This window comes from Thalassophryne amazonica, chromosome 21, assembly GCF_902500255.1.
Source record: "Thalassophryne amazonica chromosome 21, fThaAma1.1, whole genome shotgun sequence".
Lineage (NCBI taxonomy): Eukaryota > Metazoa > Chordata > Actinopteri > Batrachoidiformes > Batrachoididae > Thalassophryne > Thalassophryne amazonica.
The window spans coordinates 38963701-38986981 of NC_047123.1; the positions used below are offsets into that span (position 1 = coordinate 38963701).

The following is a 23281-nucleotide window of genomic DNA, read 5'->3' on the forward strand; positions in this document are numbered from 1 at the left end:
ACAGTTGCACATTTGGAAAAAATAACATTTAAATAGTAACAAGTCAACGTTTTAAAATGGAAATGAAACAGGTTCAAATTATGAGGAAAAAAGTACAGGTGTGATGTTAAAAAAAAAAAAATCCTAAAAACAGTTTAGTTCCAAGTCTTATAAAATAACTACTTTCAGGTTTAAAGTGTTTAAAGTATTTTATAGACAAAGTAGAAAGGCACTTAATACCAACTTAAAACTGTTTTTAAAAAACAATAAGGGTCAAATTCACCTTTGCACAAACCTTTACAGATGGATTAAAAAGGGTTTGAGCAAAAATGCTCTGAATTATGTGAAATCACATTTTTTAAAAATACAAACTTTACAAATGTGTCTGTTGACACAAACAGACACCACCTGTGGCTGACCACGCCCCCTTTTTGCGAGGAAGGGGATCAGGAGTGAGGTCACGGGTAAAGACTATGTGGTCAAACTTGAACTTGTAGAGATGTTCACTGATCTCAGAATGTCTCTGGAAAGATCCAGAGACACCTCAGAAGATCTTATGGAGTCATGAGGTCAAAAGTCAGAGGTGTTTGGTGATGCTGATATGTTTGCAAAAGAATGAAGGTCCAAGTCTTCAGGGTCCTGGATGTCTCTGGTCCCAGGTCTCTGTGAAGGATCTTTGGGTCCCTCTGGAAGACTTTGTGTCCAATGAAGGGTTACTTAGTGAGACTCAGATGAGGAGGATCACTGACACTGTGAGGGAACATCAGACACCACATTTAGTCCATGTGGAGAGTTTCTCTGGACGTAATCCAGGTCACGGATGCCTCAGTGTTCAGGAGCCCAGAGACTGGAGAAGTTGGAGGACACACCCACACTGAATGTGTCAGGTAGATGGTTACTCTGGAGAGGTGGGGATGGACCTGATGGACACTCCCAGACCTGACCTGTCAGGATGTGGGCATGTCTCAGAGTTCTGTCTGTCAGAGAATGCTGATCGCAACCATGATATCTGCACAGGGCTTCAGTAACTTTGGACAGTTACGTTTTCATTCGACTGAACAAATGAATTTTGGAGTAGTAGTAAAGCACCGTGCACATCTGGATTTAAAATGTTAACTGGTACACCACAGATCTGCTGTGGAAATACAGCCAATCAGACGAGCCACAATTTGCGTCCACGCACACAGAGATGGCCCGTTTCTCCATGACGTCAGTCCTTTCTTCCAGAGAAGGCGTGGCTATTAGCACCGCCTTCCTATTTAAAATAGCGTGCACAGAGTCAGTTTTTTTATACTGCACAAGACCCAATTGTAGGCAGGTTTAAGATGCCTGGCGAGAACTGTAAGTAGAGGAGGATCAAGGACAGCTCCTTGGTGAATGCCTGCAGATCTTTGATCATATGTTTTGGGTGCTGATGCACCAGTGATGTCACAGTGTGCCGTTTTTGTTTGAAGAATGACAAATCCTGTTTTTGGCACAGCAGAGAATCCTTTAAATTCTGCTCAACAGAAGTTGAGTTAAATGAGGCGCTAAGAACTCCTGAGCATCAACGTACAGCAGCTGATATGTAGAAATACTTCACTTTCAAAATACACTGGTATTAGTTTTCTCACGGGTTCTGAGGAGTTTCGCTCTTGGTTAATTATCCTCGCTCTGGCTCACAGAGACAGTTAATTATCTGAAACAGCAAATATTTCCATGAACGTTTAAAACCGTCAGCGGCTGAGGAACCTGAGTCGAGATAACCAGGTGCCGAGCAGTGAGGATGATGTTTTCGTTATGGCCTGAGAAGGAGCTGGAATGGCGCCACCAGCAGCAGAACCTGGACACTTTTTGCTCACAGTCTCCTGGTAAGGGATGGTGGCGCTGTTGTGCAGATCAGCGTCGATGAAGCACTGGCTGCCTCTGATGTGGTCAACGCCACGGACAGATGGGTGAGCTCGATATGGCAGCGGAAAACACGGCTCCTCCTCCGTGATGGTGCTGATCCGCTCGTTGCTCAGGTATCTGTGGAGAATCCGCTGACCTGTTCGCACGGAAACACAACAAATCACCAAAACATAAAAACATTTACAAACGTCAAAGTCACACACGAGAACGTTTTCCACAACCGCCGAAACAAACCGGCAATCAAAAATAATCAAAGTTTACTTGACTTGTTCCAGATTAATGTGAGATCAGTCTGACCCTAAACTACTTCACACCAGCAACAGATGGTTTCAAAACCGTTTCTAAAACATCAAACTGGCTAAAATCAGGTAAACAAACAAACAGAAAACTGGTTTGAAGTGGATCCAAACCAAAGAGGTTATATATGAGTACCAGAGTCCGCACTCGCACGGAGCCGTGTCCTGGTGTCGCAGACCAAACGCTCCCCCTAAAAATCTGTCTCCCCTGATGACGTGGTTTATGATGCAGTTCAGTGATTATCACCTCGTTTCTGTTTCAAACTGCCTCCAGTCATCATCTGTCTCAGCCACAGATATCTGAAGCTTTTCTACAACAATCATTTCCAAGTAAATTCAGCATTATTTCATCACAAAAGGCGGCAGAAGTGATCAGAGCACCGTAGCTAAACAAGCTGCTAGCTGATGCATTCACTGCGTGTTGGACATTTCAAAGCTTCATGGAATTTTGCTGAGTTTCTGCTTAAAATGGCCTAATTTCTGCTTAAAACGGACTTTAAAATGATTTAAGAGGTTTTGCCTTTATCATCTGATGGTTAATAATCCCATTAATCCATTTGATTGATTTGGGTGAAGAGACTCCGTCTCAGATGTGCTGCTGTGGTCAGAAATGACGCATGCACAGATGCACAAGACGGACCGATTTTTAGGGGCGGACCATTTGGTCTGTGACACCGGCAAGGAGGCGTGGTCGCCATTTTAATTCCGGTCAAGTCAGGAGTCTTGTCAAGAAACAGGTGGAATATGGCGGAAAGCTGCGCATGTTGGCAAAGCCACAAACGGAGAACAAGGGAGACAATATTTCCTTCCATAAGTTAGTGGTTTTGGTTCTTCTTGTCACTTTGACTGTGACATTTGGTTGATAAGTATTTGTTTCCTGCCCATGCCTGTGTCGTCTGAGACCACACACACACCTGACTTCATGACTGAATCTTGGTCAATATATATATATATATATATATATATATATATATATATATATATATATATATATATATATATATATATATATATATATATATATATATATATATATATATATATATATATATATATATATATATATATATATATATATATATATATGTGTGTGTGTGTGTGTGTGTTTGGTGATGGTTTTCGGAGCCGCGTTGTGCTGAAAACAGATACACAGATCAGATCTGTGTAATTTTCAACCCTAATATTTGGGAATGTGTGTGTGTCAGAGTCAGTTTAATATTTGATACATGATACATGATTTAATGTTATTTAATTTTACTGGCTCGATATCCAGGTCAAAATGGCATTTTAACACGTATTTTGCAAGTGTTTTTCTGAGTGTGTTCAGTCGCGAATCCCCATTGAAAATGTATTAACATCGGGGAACTTTTGCACGGTTAGGAGGCGTCATGTCGCTGTCCATGAAGGGACGTTGGCATTTAGTGGGCAGCATTGGGACTGTGGACTTTAGTCGCCATATATAACCTCTTTGATCCAAACAAACTGTCAATATTATTTAAACTGGTCTTTTATCAGAGTGGACAGAAATCACTTGGATTTTACACCAAAATTATCTTAAGTAATTTTCAACAAGGATTTAATATGAATGAACCCACAATAGATAATCTTAATCTGCATCAAGAATGTATCCTGTTATTTAAAACAGATCTTTAAATCCAGTTTAAACAATTTTATGACTGTTTTAAAACCAAACACCTAAAATCAGGTCATGTTTTATTTTAATCTAAATTTAATTTTAGACACCTTAAACAGAATTTAACCTCATTTAAATGTTTCAGATCTTTTGTGTGACAAAGTGAAAATGGGATTTAAGATTATTTAAACTTGAGAACTTGTTTTTGATAAGTTTTCCCACTGTGTTTTTTTCCCCCTTTTTTCCTAAAATTCATTAATTAACAGTGAAAAATAATCACATCTGGAAAGAGATTTTTACGAATTTCTTTGTTCTTATGTTGGGCGCTCGTTATGTGTCGATGCAAATCGCCGGTCTCTTACAACACATTTGTTAAATGTCATAAAGGCAGCTCGTTATGTTAAACTGGGCGGAGCTTCTCCACCATCAGTGCAGCGTTCAGGTGAAGTTAAAAATTGAAAGAATGCAGTCCGGATGATAACGACGTCACTTACCTTGACCTCCGTGAGCCCCGAGCCTCCAGGAGGGGTCGGACACGCCAGCGCAGGACTCCACCGGCATGGAGACGGGTCGAGGTTTACCTGCAAACACCGACAGCACCGCCACGTTGTCAGATTATTCTCCTCATTAATTTCTTTGTTCTGACTTACATTCTGAATGCTGGAGGCGGGACTTCCTATGAGGTCACAGATATGGACGTAAGGTCACTTTAGACGTTTCTTAAAGATTTTACAAACCGAGCCATCACTCTCATTTATACTCAAACATTATCACCATGATTTAATGTACTTATGCAGCTGTGCTTTTTGGACATGTGTACAGATTTTTGAAATTTTTATTTATTTATTTTAAATATTTGTCTTGTTTCTTTTGTCAAAATGTTTTCAGATATATTCTCGTGAATCTTTGAGGGGCGGAGCTAATCGGGATCCAGGACACTGTTTGCAAACATTAGCATCTGTCACGGCTAGCGGCGCACTCTGAGCGTCACAGTGAAAATAAAAGCCTCTTGACTCAATTCTACCGTTGCCCAGAATTTAAGGTAGAACAGTTTTTTTTTGTGTGTTTTTGGAAAGATGTTTTGTCCTGGAGGACGGATTCAGAGCATCGTCCCTGAGTGGACACTCACAGCGTGTGGATGAGCGCTGTCTCATGCGAACAGGAAGTGGCTGGCTGAGCTCCACTGATGGACCGGTGTCGGCGGTTACAGTGAGGCGTCGCCACATGCTGGCGTCCAGACACGAGTTTGGAGACTTTGGCTTCGTTTTTGCTCCTGGATCCACGCTGGTGTTGGCTTCTCTTCAGAGAGGACAGAAACACAGCATTATGGGAAACTGACATGGGAACACAGATCAGGTTTCTGTCACGGCGTGGACTCACAGCGGTACGTATGGCGCCACAGGTGGCGGGGGAATGTACAAATCCAAGATGGCTGCATTCCCTCTGCTTCCTGCAGCGCTGGAAGGTTTCGGATGTCGGGATTTGTGGCGAGCTGGAGCTTCCTGAGAGAGACAGAGTGTAAAATTAAAACTGAACAGCAAAGCATGCTGGGACTTTAAACCACTTTAAAGCAGAAACGGCTTTTTCAAACTGGATTCTGAGTCCAAAGGTGAGGTTAAACGGGATTAAAGGGTTCCATAACAAACCCAGAGTGGTTTAAAAGTGATTTTACACACGTTATAGTCACACTTTTAGTTTCAGTGTTTTAAGATTCGACACCAGGGGGCAGATTTGGGCAGAGATGGGCAGGTTGGTGGGGCAGAGTCATTATTTCACAGCTCAGATCACAAACTGGGTGAACTGTTGGAACAATTTAAGGAGGAGACGCTCCAGAAAGGACCAGCTCTGGATCTGAATCAGCACCAAGTCCTTCCAGCTGGTTTCAGTGGACTCACAGTCGTCACGTGATTCTGGACGTCAACACAGACAAAGAGATTTTTGTCTCTTCCGGTTTTTCAGGAAACAGGAAAGAGGACGCCATTGTTCCAACACCTTCCGGCGTTTCCTGCTCGGATCCCAAATAGAAACAGATCCAGACACAAAACACAGAGAATGGATCAAAACAAACAAACAAACAAACAAACACCAGGAGGCGCCGTCGTGCATTTCAACTTTCACAGACAGACAGTCTTCTGTGATTTCATCAGCTGTGGACCAGATGTCACTTCCTGTCTGCACAGACAGGATTTTATACTCACTGGCCACTTCATTAGGGACACCTAACACATACTGGGTTCGGCTTCAGTTTGTGGTGGCGTCAGATATTGATGACATCACAGAGTTCCACCTCCACAGTCGGGATGGATCCATGTTTTCCAGTTCTGACCTTCTGAGGCCAGCAGACCAGGAAGCATTTTTATCATCTTCTGTCGTCCAGGTTTGGTATCACTGCCAGGAACCGGCAGCTGCTGTGGTCTTCTGTTCTGGACTTTCAGGGATGATCTTCTGCAGATTTTGGTTGGAACCAGTGCTCATTGGAGTTTCTGGTTCCTCCTTGTCAGTGTCTCACCATTTGTGTTTGACCTCTGCTCTAACAAGTGATTTCCACCCTGAGAACCGCCGCTCACCTGCCGTTTCTTCTCTGGAGGTCCTGGAGATGTGTTGTGATCATAATCAACATTACTTCAGTCAGTGTTTTTCTCCAATCTGATGCTGGGTTTGAACTTCAGCAGATGCTCATCACAACGTCAGCACGCCCACCGCGTTTCTGCCACGTGACTGGCCAATTAGATATTCTCTTTGTGTGGATTGTGTGGTTATTTCCCATCAGGCTCTTGTGAACAGCCTGAAATTTGCAGTTCCAGCTGAAGACCAGAGGTGGCGTTGGACCCAACAGGAATCAGAACCAGAGTCCAAACGGTCTGTCCAGAGCATTTGATGGATGTATATATATATATTTATAAAATCATTTAATTAAATAATCAATTAACACCAATAATCATTTCATTTATCACATGGTTCAAACACTGGACCAGTTTTTTAAAGAACGTGTGTGAAAAAGTGACACGTTACTGAGATTCGCAAAAGCTTCATCATTTCTGAACCATGTGGGCAGGAGGCGTGTCTCTTCCAGGTTCAAACCTCCAATCAGAGATTCAAACACTTTCTAAGCAGCAGGGCAGCTCACCTGGACGAGGGCGGGTCTCCAGCGCAGGTTTTTGAGCGGGGCGGGCGCAAACCCGCCAGAGACACCGCACGGTCTCTTCTTCAGCACCAGACTGACGCTGCCTGGCTCTGCCCTCAGCTTCGCTACCAGGTGCTTCAGCTGCCACCCAACCTGAACCAACAGCAGACAGAAGCTGTAAGGGAACACAGCGCCCTCTAGTGGACACTTCCAGATTCCCACTTGTTAATGAAGCATCTGGTTCATTGACCAAACAGGAAGTGGGCTTTCAGGCGTCAAGCGAGTCGACTTACCACCGTCTGCCTGTTGACCTGCACGACTTCGTCCCCGGCGTGGATCCTCTGAGTTTTATCTGCAGGAGACTGAAGACGAAACACAAAGTTCACTGAAGCTTCTGGTTCAAAACCGTGTATTCAAAGTGGGACTGAAACTGAATCACGTCAAAAAAAGAGAGTTAAAAATGTGTTTTTGTTAACAATTAAATTTTAAACCAAACTAACAGATGGAGACATTTTCTTCAGAAACACAACATCAGGTGGTTGTAGATCATTTTTTTACTCATTTTGTCTGTTTTACATGATTTTTACTGTTGGCAGGGAAAATAACAAATATAATCTTAAGGAAACTGACCTGGACAGTGTCCAAAGCAGAAGTGTGATAACGTTAGCGAACACTGTCACATGATCCTTTTTTTTAATTAAACAAAAACCTTCTTCTGCTAAAATACAAAGTGTGCAAAAAAAAAAAAAAAAAAATCAAGTTATGTAAATCGCAGGTTTTTGTGGAAGAAGACGGGCTAAAACAAAGATTTACTACAAGTAATGAAAGAACCCGTTGGCTAGCTAACTGCTCGTGGAGGAAACCACCAAACAAAATATCTCAAGTTAATATTTTAGATAAAGTCTGTATCTGGTTGGTGACTTAACAGGACACATTTGCTCTCACATTAGTTTTCTAAACAGTCAATGGCTCAACTCTAGGAGCTAAACTGTCACTAACTAGCTTAGCTTAGTAACAATACACGCAATACAAACAGGAAGTAAATGTATTTGCGCTTCCTGTTTATCTTAGAACCAACTGCAAAATGGTTTTCTGGAACAGCTTTGTTCTACGCTTGTTTTGGATTTTATAAAGCCAGTGGAAGTGACGCAGCGAGTTAATCTGAGCGTTTACTTCTTTCGCCGTGAACGTCAGCAGCATGTTTTCATTGGGTGACATTAGACAGTTAAAGGTTACACCAGAGGTCAACTGTTTGAGCAGTAACAGGAGTAGAAGACTCACGTTCTCTGTGGTTCCAGTGATGACGTGAAGTCCGTCATACGTGGATTTGATGTAAATCCCCTGAAAGATTCAAAAGACTTCAAAGAGTCAAAGGTTTTAAAAAATGACGCTTTAAACATTAATATGAGACAACAACTGTTTCCTTTGTGAAGATTTTGTGGTGTAATGAAGAAAGTGGAAAAAAATTTAGCTGATCCTCATTTGGCACAAAATGAACAATCTGGCCACGAAGACAACAACAGCTTTCTGTGTCTTTAGCTCCGCCCCCCCACATCCTGATTCTAGAGGTGTTTGTCCCTCAGCGGACACCATCACTTCATACACACTTTACAAACTCTTGCCTGTTGCCACGGCTAAATAAAAGTTTGTGTGGCACAAACATGAATCAGGTCGTCTGCTCGTCTGTCAACGTACAGAGACGGGCGTTAAAATGTAAAGTCCTCCTTCCTGAAGTGACATCATCAACGGCAGTAAAGTTATGTTTTAGTGTGGAGGCTATTTATCTCAGAATCCATAAAATGTCACCTGTGGGCTCACTTTGTTCCTCGAGTAGAAACAAACAAAAGTTTTCCAGCGATATTCATTTGATGGTTAATTTTTAAAGAATGAATAATTCTAAAGTGCTGTTTGTGCTACTTGCCCCTGAGGGGCGCTCCAGTTTGAAAAGAAGCTCAGATACTCCGTTCCTAAGTGACCTCATGAATTCATATTGTGCATTCTTCAAAACAAACCTGACATGGAGGCTGACACAACAAAACAAAAACGGCAGACGGTTCAGGCAAGAAGAAATTCTTGGCAGTGATGTCATCACGCAGCTGCACGGAAACAGGAAGTTGATGGAAAGAGGAGGAATCTTACAAGAGCTGAGACTCTGCACCTCACTTCCTGTTTTCCCCACACGAGGTGGGTCGGTTTGAGGAAGATCAGAGGCATCTGTGCTCACCAGACCCTCCCCAGGCTTCACGTCGGTGATGTGCACCTCCTCCAGGCAGGAAGCCTCCTTCTTTGAGGGGTCAGAGGTCATCTGGACTGTTTGTTCACAGATGCTGTTCAGTGCTTGTGACTGAAACAAAAGAAACTGCAAGTCAACAACTAGCCAGATTAACTCAAACTGAACACAGACAGTTCACCGTTTAGACCCCATCAAGTTTTAAAACCTTTAGTCTGAAATACAAAAGCTTCAACTTCTGACAAGCTTTTTACATTTTTTGCATTTTTAACTGTAACATTTGCTGTACAGGCATCAGAGATTTCATAAATCCAAATGCTTCAAGAATGTCGGCATTCACCGCAGCTGCAGGATAACTGCAGTACCAGCCTCAGACAGCAGGCTGCGCTTTACATCACATCCAAGTTTTGTAAAATCTGTTTCAAAGTTTTAAAAGTCAGGTGCACAAAATCAGTAAAAACAGAGTGAGGGGAGGAGTTAAGCTCTGATGTCATGTCCCGACCCCCCCCATAAATCCAAAGCAGACTCACCATTTCCATGGACTTCTCCTCCATCTGATAAATGGTGCAATCCTGAAATTCAAGACAAGACAGTGAAACAACAAAAAACAACAACAGCTCAATCATGTGGATCTGATCATAAAACAAAAAAAAGCCATGTCTGTCTTTACAATCTCAAAAATAAATCATCATGTACACAGAAACCTTTTATTGTCATTATTATTCTTTAAAGCACATTCTTAGAGAATCTGTGAGATGAGCTGAAGCAGACCGAGAGAGAGAGAAGAAAATCTGTGGTAAAACAAATATTTGAGAAATGATGGCCTCCATGGGGTGGGGGGGTGGGGGGGGGGGGGGGCACTGTGGTCCATGCATCTCAACAACATGACCCCATGACGTGACAGCGAGGTGACGCCCACCACATTCACACGCCAAAAACATAAACCTCAACGCTGGATACAGCCTCAAACACTCGAACCCAGAGTGGAAGCAGGAAGTCAGACGGGTTCAAAAACACGGTTTGGATGATGTCGGATGTCAACATGACCACATTTATTCAATAACCGTTAATTAGGAATAATATGAAATGTTTCTACATCAAAATGTGACCTTTGACCTTAAAAAGCACATAAGTACGACCCTGAGCTTCAGTACAGAATCTGTGTGACGGCCACATTAACAAGCCGCAACTGGAACTCAGATTTAAGAATAAATTCCATAAAATCAATTTAACTGCAATTCAGGTGGTGACTGAACTAATTAGTTAACCGAGGCTAGTTAAGACTTGCTGAACTTTTATTTACATCAGCCAAGGATGTAAATAAAATCACTGGCGTTTATTTATTTGTCGGTCTGTTAGCTGAAAAAACTACTTCACGGATTCTCACCAAATTTTCACCACAGAGATATTTGGTCGTGGAAGACTCCACTGAGTTTTGGAGGTCATTTGAATCCAGACTGGCGACGTCAGGATTCTCACTTTGTTTATAATATTGATGTCTTCATTTCAGTTTCAATTTATTTTCATTTATATCACGCCAAATCACAACAAAGTTGCCTCAAGGCGCTTCACACCAGTAAGGTCTAACTTTACCAACCACAGAAAGTGGTTAGTAAAGTTATCAAACCATCAACTAGTCTTCTGATACCAAGTCAACCTTCCTAAAACAAAATTTCCACATGCAGTTTCTGATATATATATATATATATATATATAACCGTGTTCTCAGCCACACTGACAGCTGTGGGCGGATCCTGATAGAAATCTATCACAGTTCTCGGCCCCGCCCATAATGCTGACCGCACAGATAAAATAGTTTTTACTTGGCGTGATCCTAAAGTGTCCCACATCAAAAACAAACCAGTTTCATGTGGCGTTAAACCCGTTTTAAAAATGCACGTGCACAACGTTTTAATTCGCGGCTGCACATTCACCAGGTGCAGCGACGTTTTCTGCAGGAAACCTGTCGGCTTTTCACTAACGTCTGTGTTTGTCTTCGCCGTGTTACCAGGATGTCAGCGTCACTGCGTCGTTCGTTTGGAGCGCCGTCACAACAATACGAATAAAAAATTAACTGTAACTGACTTCAAACAGCTGGAACTGTGACATCCTGGTTTTAAACCAGATAAAATTAAACTCAAACAAACAACAAAAAACCCGACCCTGTCTTTAGATTTTACACCATTTCTTAAAAAGAAAGAAAAAAGGAAAAGAAATATTTTCTGAAATGTTTTGGATTTCAGGATAAATCACCAAAAAGAGTTAAAAATATAAACTCTTTGCGTTTGAACATCTGCACTGCAGCTCGCGAGTCGTTTCTTTCCAGATGTTAAATGTGTGAGACGTTGAAAGCTTCACTGACCTTCTGCACGGTGGAGGTGAGCTCCAAACACAGCTGGATGATTCTGCTCTTCATGGATGACAAGTCGCTCGTGCCCGTCACAGACCTCCTGGAAACATCAGCACAGTCACTGACCTTTGACCCTTCAGTGCCAGTGGGAGAGTCTGTATCTGTCATGAGATTTTTTTTATTTTATTTTTTTACTAAATTGTGTTTTCTTTTCCCCTGTTGTTGTGCGGTGAGTTTTGGGACCGAGAACCTGTGGTTAGGTTTTGATGACCCAGGATTCTGGGTCAGCAGGTTCTCAGCAGAAAAGGACAAAAAGAAACGATCAGCTGACAGGCCTCAGGAAGAACTGGTGTTTGTTTATCTTCTGAATATTAACGAGGGGAATCCTGAGGTCACCCCCGGCAGCCCGGTGTGTGTGTGTGAGAGAGAGAGAGAGAGAGAGAGAGAGTCTTCAGGATCTACTCCGGGTTTGTTGAAATTCATTTCAAGCTGACACAAGCCGACAAACAAACGAATCTCCAGACGGCTGACAACACGTCACACACACTCACAAGGAAGTTAACGGGCTGCCAGCCGTGCGTGCATGTGCTACTCCTGACCCTCAGCAGCTCCGCCCACTTTCCAACGACTGCAGAGGCACTCGTTATGAAGAAATTCCCACTTTAACCACAATGTTGTTTGTTCCCACGATGCAAGTGCTAAATGCTACTGTCTCCACACACAGCCAGCAGGGGGCGTAAACATCCATATTAAAAAGTTAGTGCCCACTTTCAAATGACATCATGATGACATCACAGTCAGCACAGGTGCAAATATCACAACAGGTAAGAAAGAAATCTGCCAAAGGGGAGCTGAAATCTTAGAACAGTGACATGGAGGAGATCAGACCCGGGTTCAAGACCAACATCAAAGGAAAACTGAGGCGTGTCTTCAGACACAACACACACCGAGACGTGACGAGACGCCTCGTCCAATAATAGTTCAGAAAAACAAAGCACACAGGACGGACAGTGATGGAAATATGACTGAATACGTTTTACTCTGGTTCAGGAGATCAGCTGGAGTTCAGATCAAAGTCAGGCAGAAAAAAAAAAACCCACTGATATCAGCTCCAAAACACTAAAACATCCTCAGTCACTTTTGCCACTTAAGGATCAATAACTTGATTGGAAACATGAGATTGTCTTTGAGACAGAAAAAACACATGAAGCAACAACATGTGGGACAGTGTCACTGTTTGTGCTGCTGATAGAAACCCCTTATTTACCGTCTGCCTACCTGTCTGTCCGCCTATCTGCCTGTCCGCCTTTCTACCTGTCTCTCTGTCTGTCCGCCTGTCTACCTGTCTCTCTGCCTGTCTGTCTGCCTGCCTACCTGTCTGTCTCTCTGTCTGCCTGTCTACCTGTCTCTCTGTCTGTCTGCCTGTCTCTCTGTCCGCCTGTCTGTCTGCCTGTCTGTCTGCCTGTCCGCCTTTCTACCTGTCTCTCTGTCTGTCCGCCTTTCTACCTGTCTCTCTGCCTGTCCGCCTTTCTACCTGTCTCTCTGTCTGTCCGCCTTTCTACCTGTCTCTCTGTCTGTCCGCCTGTCTCTCTGTCTGTCCGCCTGTCTACCTGTCTCTCTGCCTGTCTGTCTCTCTGTCTGCCTGCCTACCTGTCTGTCTCTCTGTCTGCCTGCCTACCTGTCTGTCTCTCTGTCTGCCTACCTGTCTGTCTCTCTGTCCGCCTTTCTACCTGTCTCTCTGCCTGTCCGCCTTTCTACCTGTCTCTCTGTCTGTCCGCCTTTCTACCTGTCTCTCTGTCTGTCCGCCTTTCTACCTGTCTCTCTGTCTGTCCGCCTTTCTACCTGTCTCTCTGTCTGTCCGCCTTTCTACCTGTCTCTCTGTCTGTCCGCCTGTCTCTCTGTCCGTCTACCTGTCCAGGCAGCCCAGGAAACTCTTGGCGGCGCCGATCAACTCGACCACGGCGGTCAGGAAGTCGTTGGAGGGCTGATGGGAGTTCTTGCCGTGGTAGGCGGGGTTCTTCCTGCGCTTTGACACAGCACCTTTCAGGCTGAGGTGCGCCGCTTTCATCTTCTGCACCAGCGTCTGCAGGTTGTCTGACTCCACGCCGTAGTTCTGAGAAATGAAAATAATATGTTTTAAAAACCAAAAGGATGTAGCACATCTCAGGTTTTAATGTTTCTACATGATGACAAAGTTACACCAACTGACAGAGTCAAAGAACTGAACCAGGAGAGGAGGAGCCCACACGATGTTGAGACGGTTTACCGACATCAACTTCCTGCAGCGCCACACGGTGGACAGAATTTGAAGTGGACGTGAACCACAGAACCCTGGACATTTTTTTAAAGTGTCAAAACAAAAGAATACCTACTCTGGACCTGAACTGCCTGGAAGGCCTTTGGACCCGCCCTGATTCTGGTCCCAGGTTGGATCTGATTTTCTAGAAGGCAAGTTAACACTTTCTTTTTTTTTTTCCAAGCTGTGAAAGTTTTCTTGTGAGACAGAAATCCTGTACTGTGGATATTTCCTGCAGTTTTCCGGTGTGGAGCAGGAAACAGATGTGACCCCCTCGCCGACCCACACAAAGCTGCCGCCCTTCCGATGGCACACAAAGAGCAGCACGGCGAGGAAACGCCGTCACGGTTTTGTTCCAATAATTTCTGCCGCACTTCAGATGATCCGTTTTCTATCTGAGGCTCATCAGGTCAAACAGTTTTTCAATTTACAGACATGACTCCGTCGCAGATCTTCACCTGAACCTCATGTACCGGAATCCGGGTCAGGCCGAGGAGTCGAACCGCGTCAGCACAACTACGTAACTCACTGCTAACTATAAGACCAATAACGACAAAAATGTCTCCGTATCTGCTCGAGAACAGGCCCCGTATTCTCGTTCTTATATTGTTCTGTCACACATTGCTGCATATTTAATAAAAGCTGAACATCATTTCTGCTCCGCCAGCGCCACCTCATCCTTTGTGTTGTGAATCCTTTTTGTTCATCTCCAGATGATTCTGAAAGGCTCATGGTGCACTGAGGCCTTTTCTGCTGCCAACAGGTCCCTGGAACAGGATTAAACTCACTGACATGTTCGGTGACGTCTGACTGTTTTTACAGTGAAGTTACATAACAGCTGTCTTTACTGGCTGTCATCGTGGCCACGCCTCCAACACCTGAGCTGCCTGAGGTGAGAAACTTCAAAGATCTAAACGTTTGGACATGTCACCCTGAGTGGCTTTGGACACTTCATGAAGTTTTAATGGAATCAGAAAATGTCTCGCCACTGACAGAAAATCTGAATTATACAATTTTCACATTTATTGACTGAAATCTGTTTGTAGCAAATAAAACTTCAGCAAAACAATTTTTTTTTTCCCTTTTTTAATGAAACAGCAGCATCTGCAAAGAATTCTGGTCTTCATTAAAACCAGCCAAGTTAAAGTTACTGACCAGTGCACAGAGCAGGTCCACAGCCTCCAGAACCAACTCCTGGTGTCCAACCCGCAACACGCCCAGAGTCAGCAGCTCCTGGTGGGACATGCGGAGCAGCTTTTCCCCGTCCACTTGCTGCCGCTGGAAGGACGGGACGTACTGCTGCAGGCTGTCCTCCAGACCTGAAGACAGAGACAGACGCAGCTTATTTCAACTCGACCAGAACACGAGCACGTTATCGGGTCGATCACTAGCAAAACAAAAATTCAGCGAGAACATCAAAGTCACTGTAATTCGTCTGCTGACATTAGCCTCTGGACAGTTGGCAATTTAAAAAAAAACCCGACCTAAGCACAGCGTGGAGCGCGGTGGAGCAGTGGTTAGCATTCCTGTCTCAATCAGGGGTTCATGGACTTCTCTGAAGCTGCAGTCTCCCCCAATCCCAGTGTGACCTCACCTGACCTCAGGCCACAAGTGGTGTCACTGTGTGGCCAAACCTGACCTTTGATCTCTACCCCCCTGTGTGTGTGTGTGTGTGTAAGGAACAAAAATTCTCACCACAAGATTAGGATAAAAAAAAAAAAAATCCAGTTTAGAAAACAGCAAGTTCTCAGAAGAACAAAATTCTTCACAATTCAAAAGATATGATGAGAAGAATGTAACTTTTATTATTTATAAGTATCACACAACTCGAACACCAACAAGTGATAAAGTCATTCTGAGTCACAGCTCCGCGGGTTCAAGGTTCGAGTCCCGCTCCACTCCGGTTTGAGGAAGGTTTTGGACACCAAATGGTCGATGCGGTGAAGCACTCACCAAAAGGCAGATCGGTGGGTGTGATGGACACCACGTGGGGTCGTTCAGACGCCGTCTGGAGTCACACAGATGGTCCAATCCAATCAAAACCTTTGACCTCTGACCTCACCATCTGCAGTATTTAGCAGTTTTACTCCCGTTAATCCACTTTAAAACTGTAATTATCTGTGGACGGTCCACGTCCTGCACACAAACGTTATTCTAAATGTGAGAATGATCATCATCAGCTGGTAGAGTAACTGACATCAGCCTGGAAGCTCCGCCCCCTCTGACTAAAAGGACTAATTGTTCTGTGACTTTGCTCAGAAACACATTCAGCTGTTTTGTGATTTTGCTGGAGTCTTAATCTAATCAGATCTGAGCCTCTTACAGGAACACTGGCTCTTTGTGTGGATCTGGATCGAGGTTTAATGGAGTCTCCGTGGACGCTGTCAAACCGACGCGTTTGTTGACAGAATAAATTCAGCTTGTCAGCGACGAACGCGAGCAAAGTCCACAAACTCACTGAAACTCCTTTACAGTCAAATAATCCTGGAAAGAACTGACAAATGTTAAACAAAATCAATCAATCAACTCATATTAATGGAGAAAATAAATACATGTAAACTTTTGACATGTGGTCAGTTTGTTTTGCTTCTTTGTTTAAAGTAGTTTTAGCCGAGTTTAAAATGTTATACTCGGTGGATAAACTTGTTAAAATACGTTTTTAAAACACCTGAAGCAGATATAACATTGAACTTTTAAATCATTAAATTAAATCATTCCAAACCAATGATAAGATTGAAACTGTTTTAACTCCAGCCCGTCACTCCAGGGGCTCGATTCTTTCCCATCACGTCTGTACGTTTGCAAACGTTTTTCCTTCCTTGGATGTGGTAGAGTTTCCCGTGACAGGACCAGAAAGGAGGCCACACGGAGCCCTGAATATCTCCTGTGTTTTATTTTGCTCATCATTCAATTGTGATCAGTGTGTCAGTGTGTGTGGGACATTTATGAAAATACGGAAAAATTTACATCCCGTATTGATTCAATACAGAATGCAACAATTAATTGTCAAATAAAGGACAATTCTGTAGTTTAAGGGACGGGTGGCAACCCTATATACACTTATGTTTTTTATAAAAATATAAATCTCCAACAAGTCCACAAACTGATGAAGCCCAAAGTCTTTAAGACGCTAATTCACAACACACACACACACCTTCAACTGCTTAATCTAATTCTATTCCATTTGTTGTAGCTCTGGATCATCACGCTAACAGCAGCATGTTGATCCAGAGCTACACACCAACATGCTACGGTTAGCATTTAGCTCCGGAGCCACACGCTAACAGCAGCATGTTAGCATGTGGCTGTGTATCAATGCTAACAGACATGAGTTAGTGTGTTCACGTCCCCTTTAGTAAATTAGCATGTTCTCTGGGCTTTGATCTCGACAAAGGACTGTGAACGTGTGACTGTCACATGTCAATCTAAGCAGTTTTATATGTTAGCATGTTACATTTGGGATTGACCCAACAAACAGGTGGCATGGCTAACAGGCTAATGTTGACATGGTTACGCTGTCACTGTGCTTCATGAATACACACTAACCTGTTAACTAGCTCAGTTTTGTTTGTGGTAAATTAAGAACTTTGCTTGAAAATCCTGAAATGTGATTTTAAGGTTCACCTAACGTGAGTTTATTTGGGTATTTCTGCAGTTTTCCTTCTTTAATCACGGATGAGACTAAAGTTAATTTTGTCCAAGTGGGGTATTATATTTACAGATGACTGCGACCTTTGACCTCTTGAAAATTTTATTTTAACCGCCACTTTACCTCAACTCCTCAGACCCCCGTCACCGTGGCAACAAGCCCCGATGTGAAGGCAGCCGATCCGTCACACGCCGGCAGCAGGTTTACAGACGTGTTTATTTTGCCAAAGTTCATGTTTGAATCTGAGCGGGAAAAGCAGGCTGACCTGTCGGACTGCAGTCATACACAGGAAGAGGTCGGTGAAAAAAGGGCCGCGGGTTAAATTCCAGCTGTTCGTCAACTGTTCAGTTAATCATTTGTCAAAAAAAAACCTCAAAACAAGCAAACACATTTTACAGACTCCAAATATTCAATATATGAAATAGAAAAAGCCCCGGCTGTGACGCAGTGAAGCCGTTAATCTGCCTCATGTTCAACAGTTAATCATGGTGACAGGAAGAAAACAAGAAAATTAAATTTGGAACAAAAACTATCCTGCAGTCAGTCGATGCATCTTAAAGGCAGTTTGTCTCCACTGAGGACCGACAACCCACCACCTGTCCTCCAGGCCACGCCCACCTTCACAGAACAAGCAGGTCACAAGTCACAAAAGTGTTAAAGGAGGCGTGTCAGGAGGCGGAGCTACATCCCAAAGCAACAACAAGAAGTCAAACTATTTTCTATCTTTCTTTTTAGCACATCAACAACAAATGATAGTTTTGTGTTTATTTACAGTCTGAATCCTTGCAACATTTTTTTCTTTGATTTGTGTTGGAACTGTTCACTGGAGACGTGGCGCCTCCTGTTTGTTTTCAGGACGTTGAAGGAAATCCTCTTGGTCAGGAAGACACTCGTCCTGTTGTCACGGGGCAGCGGGATGAAGATTTCATTTCTGGGAGGCTCATTCAGGACTCATTCAGAGCACAACATGAGTCCATAAGTGTTTGGACACCTGTGTGATTGTCCATTTTATGTCCAGATGCGTTGTCCCCTCATTACTCCATACGGCTGATTTTAAGTGTTAAACAGTAAGTTTTAGTTCAGTCAAAAACTAAACTTGTTGTAATGACGATGATAATAAAGCTATCCAATCCAAGCCAAAAATACAAAGAATGAGAAACAGTGAGGGAAGCCACCGAGGCAGCCATGACAACTCTTAACGCAACAAACTTCAGTGGGTGTGACGGGAGAGAGTGCTCAAGACTTTTGTCTGTCAATTTTTTTAATTTAATAAAATCATAAACCAACAACGAGAAAAAAAAAATTACTTCAGAGAAATAAATTAAATGACCCATGATAAATTAACATAATTCATGCCATAAAACCAGAATGCTGGTGAAGGGTTCAAAGAGAACTTATTTATCCAGTGATTATGAAGGATGATCAGTTTTTAGGGTTTCAGTGACATCATGCAAGAATCTCACAAGAAACCAGAATTATTTTGATGATGTCATAAAACAAGACTGATGTCACAAGGTCATGTTCAAGAGTTCAGCTGTCAGTTGGCTAATTGATTAATTGCGTCAGTGCTCCATTAATCAGCACAAACTGATCCAGATTGATCCAGACTGAGTTCTGGATCGTTTCTGCAGATTCACATCATTAATTCACATCTTCGAGACAAAGAGTGAATGAACAGAAAAGCTCGTTTCACTCTTCAGGGTTTCTTTTCGACCACCTTTTGTCTTATCAGGAGTCAAACGACGCCCACTGAGGGAACTCGAATCACTGGAAACGACCTCACAACTCCAAAGGTCACTTCCTGCTTCATCTCCATTATTCTGAGAAGGTCTGGTGGCATCTAGGGGCCTGAGGGTCTGCAGCCACGGCGTCTGCATGGAACCCACATTACCATGGAAACCGATTCAGACAACTCCACTGAAGGATTTGTTTTTTTTAATTAAATGTGTCATTTCAGCTACAGTTTGCAAGAAGGCACATGGGAGATTCAACTATAGATTTGATGTTTTCTTGTTTTAAAATCCTTCTCTGTTCCTCCATGAAGCCAGATAACTGGTGATGTGACACACGCTGCACTGTGCAGTTCCTCCAGCCACAGAAACCTCATTCTCCTTCACAGGAGTCTGTGTTTCTTGGTGGCTTTCCTCACCAGGAACAGTCAGTTTTTGAGACCTGCCTCCTCCAGACAGATTTACCGTACAATAAAATACTCTTTGTATTTCTCTACAGTTGATGGAAACATTCAAGTGTTCATCCCCTGACTGGTCAAAAGAAAATTGATGATTTGTATTCAAACTGATTCTCATATTATTTTGTCTAATTACTTATGGCCCCTGAAAATGGAGGGACTGTGTATTAAAATGTCTAATTCCTAAAAAGTTAACGTGATATTTCTGAATTAAAGTTGAAAATCTACATTATGAGAACATTTTGATTGTTTCAGGTCAGAGAAGACAAGCAGAATGCTGTCCAAATACTTATGGATCAGACTGATTACACATTCACAAAAACAAGACAAACATTTATACTGTAACTTCAGGTGTTGTTCAAGTCAGTGATGTCATAGAAGTCGAGTTGCTGACGAGCCACCGCTGATGATGTCATGAATAAATCCCGCGATAATCCTTATCGTTAAAAATTAATGTTGATGACTTAAATCTTTAGCAGAAACAACAACAACAAGTTCCATTTAAGTGTGACAGAAGAAGAAAAGTTTGAAATGTCATACAACACAAATAATTTGTCAAAACCTAAATTTGACTTTTGGTCCATAACTATTAAACCGTTTCAAACCAGATTCGTTCTCCTGAAATGGTGTTAAACAGTTTTAAGCCCAGTTTAAATGACAGTCAAACTTCACGGGTTTTGTAGTGTCTGGCTGGAGTCTGAGGGCAAAGGTTAAAGGTTAAAGTGAACTCCAAACCCTCAAACGTCTGAAGCACTCAGACTCCGGAGCTCGGTTTTGGCCAGTTGTCTTCACACCCTTTGACTGAGGAGAACAGGATGCGTCGCCTGACGTTCCACTTCCTGCTGTCATTTCCAGCACTGTGTGTGACTGCACCTGTCCGACCGGCACAAATATGTGGATTTGTCTGAACACGCTCAGACTGTAACGTCTGATCAGTTTGTTCCAACATCGCGTCGAGGTGGAATCCGCTCAATGGGCATGTCCAACTCTGATCCACATGTTTTCAAACTCGTCCTGCTCCACCCACTAATTAACTCAGGCAGGTGTGCTTGGCCAATCAGGAGCCAGGAAACACCGGAGCTCAATAATCAGCGTCACACTGTTAAATGATCAATATTATCCAGATAGTCTGTTTAAGCAACTGAAACATTTGTGGATTTATGATTTTTTTTTTTTTTAACTTGATGCATTTTTGCCATTTCAGTCAATTTATTAATAATCCATTATTTATACACTCAACAAAAATATAAACACAACACTTTTGGTTTTGCTCCCATTTTGTATGAGATGAACTCAAAAATCTAAAACTTTTTCCACATACACAATATCACCATTTCCCTCAAATATTGTTCACAAACCAGTCTAAATCTGTGATAGTGAGCACTTCTCCTTTGCTGAGATAATCCATCCCACCTCACAGGTGTGCCATATCAAGATGCTGATTAGACACCATGATTAGTGCACAGGTGTGCCTTAGACTGCCCACAATAAAAGGCCACTCTGAAAGGTGCAGTTTTGTTTTATTGGGGGGGATACCAGTCAGTATCTGGTGTGACCACCATTTGCCTCATGCAGTGCAACACATCTCCTTCGCATAGAGTTGATCAGGTTGTCAATTGTGGCCTGTGGAATGTTGGTCCACTCCTCTTCAATGGCTGTGTGAAGTTGCTGGATATTGGCAGGAACTGGTACAACGCTGTTGTATACGCCGGTCCAGAGCATCCCAAACATGCTCAATGGGTGACATGTCCGGTGAGTATGCCGGCCATGCAAGAACTGGGACATTTTCAGCTTCCAAGAATTGTGTACAGATCCTTGCAACATGGGGCCGTGCATTATCCTGCTGCAACATGAGGTGATGTTCTTGGATGTATGGCACAACAATGGGCCTCAGGATCTCGTCACAGTATCTCTGTGCATTCAAAATGCCATCAATAAAATGCACCTGTGTTCTTCATCCATAACAGACGCCTGCCCATACCATAACCCCACCGCCACCATGGGCCACTCGATCCACAACATTGACATCAGAAAACCGCTCACCCACACGACGCCACACACGCTGTCTGCGAACCGGGATTCATCCGTGAAGAGAACACCTCTCCAACGTGCCAAACGCCAGCGAATGTGAGCATTTGCCCACTCAAGTCGGTTACGACGACGAACTGGAGTCAGGTCGAGACCCCGATGAGGACGACGAGCATGCAGATGAGCTTCCCTGAGACGGTTTCTGCAGAAATTCTTTGGTTATGCAAACCGATTGTTTCAGCAGCTGTCCGAGTGGCTGGTCTCAGACGATCTTGGAGGTGAACATGCTGGATGTGGAGGTCCTGGGCTGGTGTAGTTACACGTGGTCTGCGGTTGTGAGGCTGGTTGGATGTACTGCCAAATTCTCTGAAACGCCTTTGGAGACGGCTTATGGTAGAGAAATGAACATTCAATACACGAGCAACAGCTCTGGTTGACATTCCTGCTGTCAGCATGCCAATTGCACGCTCCCTCAAATCTTGCGACATCTGTGGCATTGTGCTGTGTGATAAAACTGCACCTTTCAGAGTGGCCTTTTATTGTGGGCAGTCTAAGGCACACCTGTGCACTAATCATGGTGTCTAATCAGCATCTTGATATGGCACAACTGTGAGGTGGGATGGATTATCTCAGCAAAGGAGAAGTGCTCACTATCACAGATTTAGACTGGTTTGTGAACAATATTTGAGAGAAATGGTGATATTGTGTATGTGGAAAAAGTTTTAGATCTTTGAGTTCATCTCATACAAAATGGGAGAAAAACCAAAAGTGTTGCATTTGTATTTTTGTTGAGTGTATTTTATATACATTATATTTGAAACACTCTGTAAATAAATGTATTATTGTTGTTGTTTTGCTCCAGCAGATGAGATCTGATGTCTGTCTGGAAAACACACGTTATCAAGTAAATTATTGAAGGAAATGATTTAATGTTGAAGAGGCCATTTTACAAATGAATATTTTCTGAAATTTGATGATAATTTTTTCAACATCAGATTTCGGGCTTTAACTTGAGTTTTTCTTGGAATAACAGCTATTTGCCCAATTTTATTTTGGCAAAACAAGCAGAAATCAGCCTACATCATTGTGTGAGGACAGGTGGAGTTCATCTTATCCCCACGATCCTGATCCTGCTTCCAAACACACCTCAGATGTTCCCGCCGTGACGTCACAACAATACGTTTACGCTGTAAAAATCATGGACTTGGGAGTGACGTTAAAATAACGAAGATAGAGACTGACTACTGACTAATTTGTGCTTTAAAGTTCACAAAAGCTGAACTCAAACTAACCGCATGTAACTCAGTAAAATGTATTTGTACAGAAAATTTCAAGAACAAACTCCACAAACCAAACTTTGAACCTTTGAGCAAAACCTGGAAAATATTCAGATCTTACTGTGAAAATTCACGGCTGAAATGCTGGACCTGAAGCATGATCCCGGCCTGACACAGTCAGGTCCAGTTCTGTCAAACATTTGACTGTTTTGGTTGATACTCATTCAGCCATGAAGAGGGCGGGGTTTAGTTTCTGCTGGTGTTCACGGTCGGTGCCACAGTCGGGTCTGTGGGAAAGAACGGAACATAAAACCAGATCTGACTAAAACTCCAGTGAAAGG

General features: G+C 43.0%; 1 protein-coding gene across 1 annotated transcript in view; it reads right to left on the reverse strand.

Moving 5' to 3' along the window:
• Positions 1-644: 644 nt before the first annotated feature.
• The window catches only part of LOC117503224 (connector enhancer of kinase suppressor of ras 3-like), a 29306-nt gene continuing 6669 nt past the window's right edge, over positions 645-23281 (reverse strand). Inside the window, exons 2-13 of the mRNA XM_034162427.1 lie at positions 14954-15117; positions 13413-13615; positions 11515-11602; positions 9683-9724; positions 9147-9266; positions 8204-8263; positions 7216-7284; positions 6926-7075; positions 5179-5300; positions 4928-5097; positions 4293-4379; positions 645-2005 (exon numbers count right to left, since the gene is read on the reverse strand). Of these exons, the coding sequence (XP_034018318.1) occupies positions 1695-2005; positions 4293-4379; positions 4928-5097; positions 5179-5300; positions 6926-7075; positions 7216-7284; positions 8204-8263; positions 9147-9266; positions 9683-9724; positions 11515-11602; positions 13413-13615; positions 14954-15117 (1586 nt within the window). The 3' untranslated portion in view covers positions 645-1694. The remainder of the gene's footprint in view (positions 2006-4292; positions 4380-4927; positions 5098-5178; positions 5301-6925; positions 7076-7215; positions 7285-8203; positions 8264-9146; positions 9267-9682; positions 9725-11514; positions 11603-13412; positions 13616-14953; positions 15118-23281) is intronic.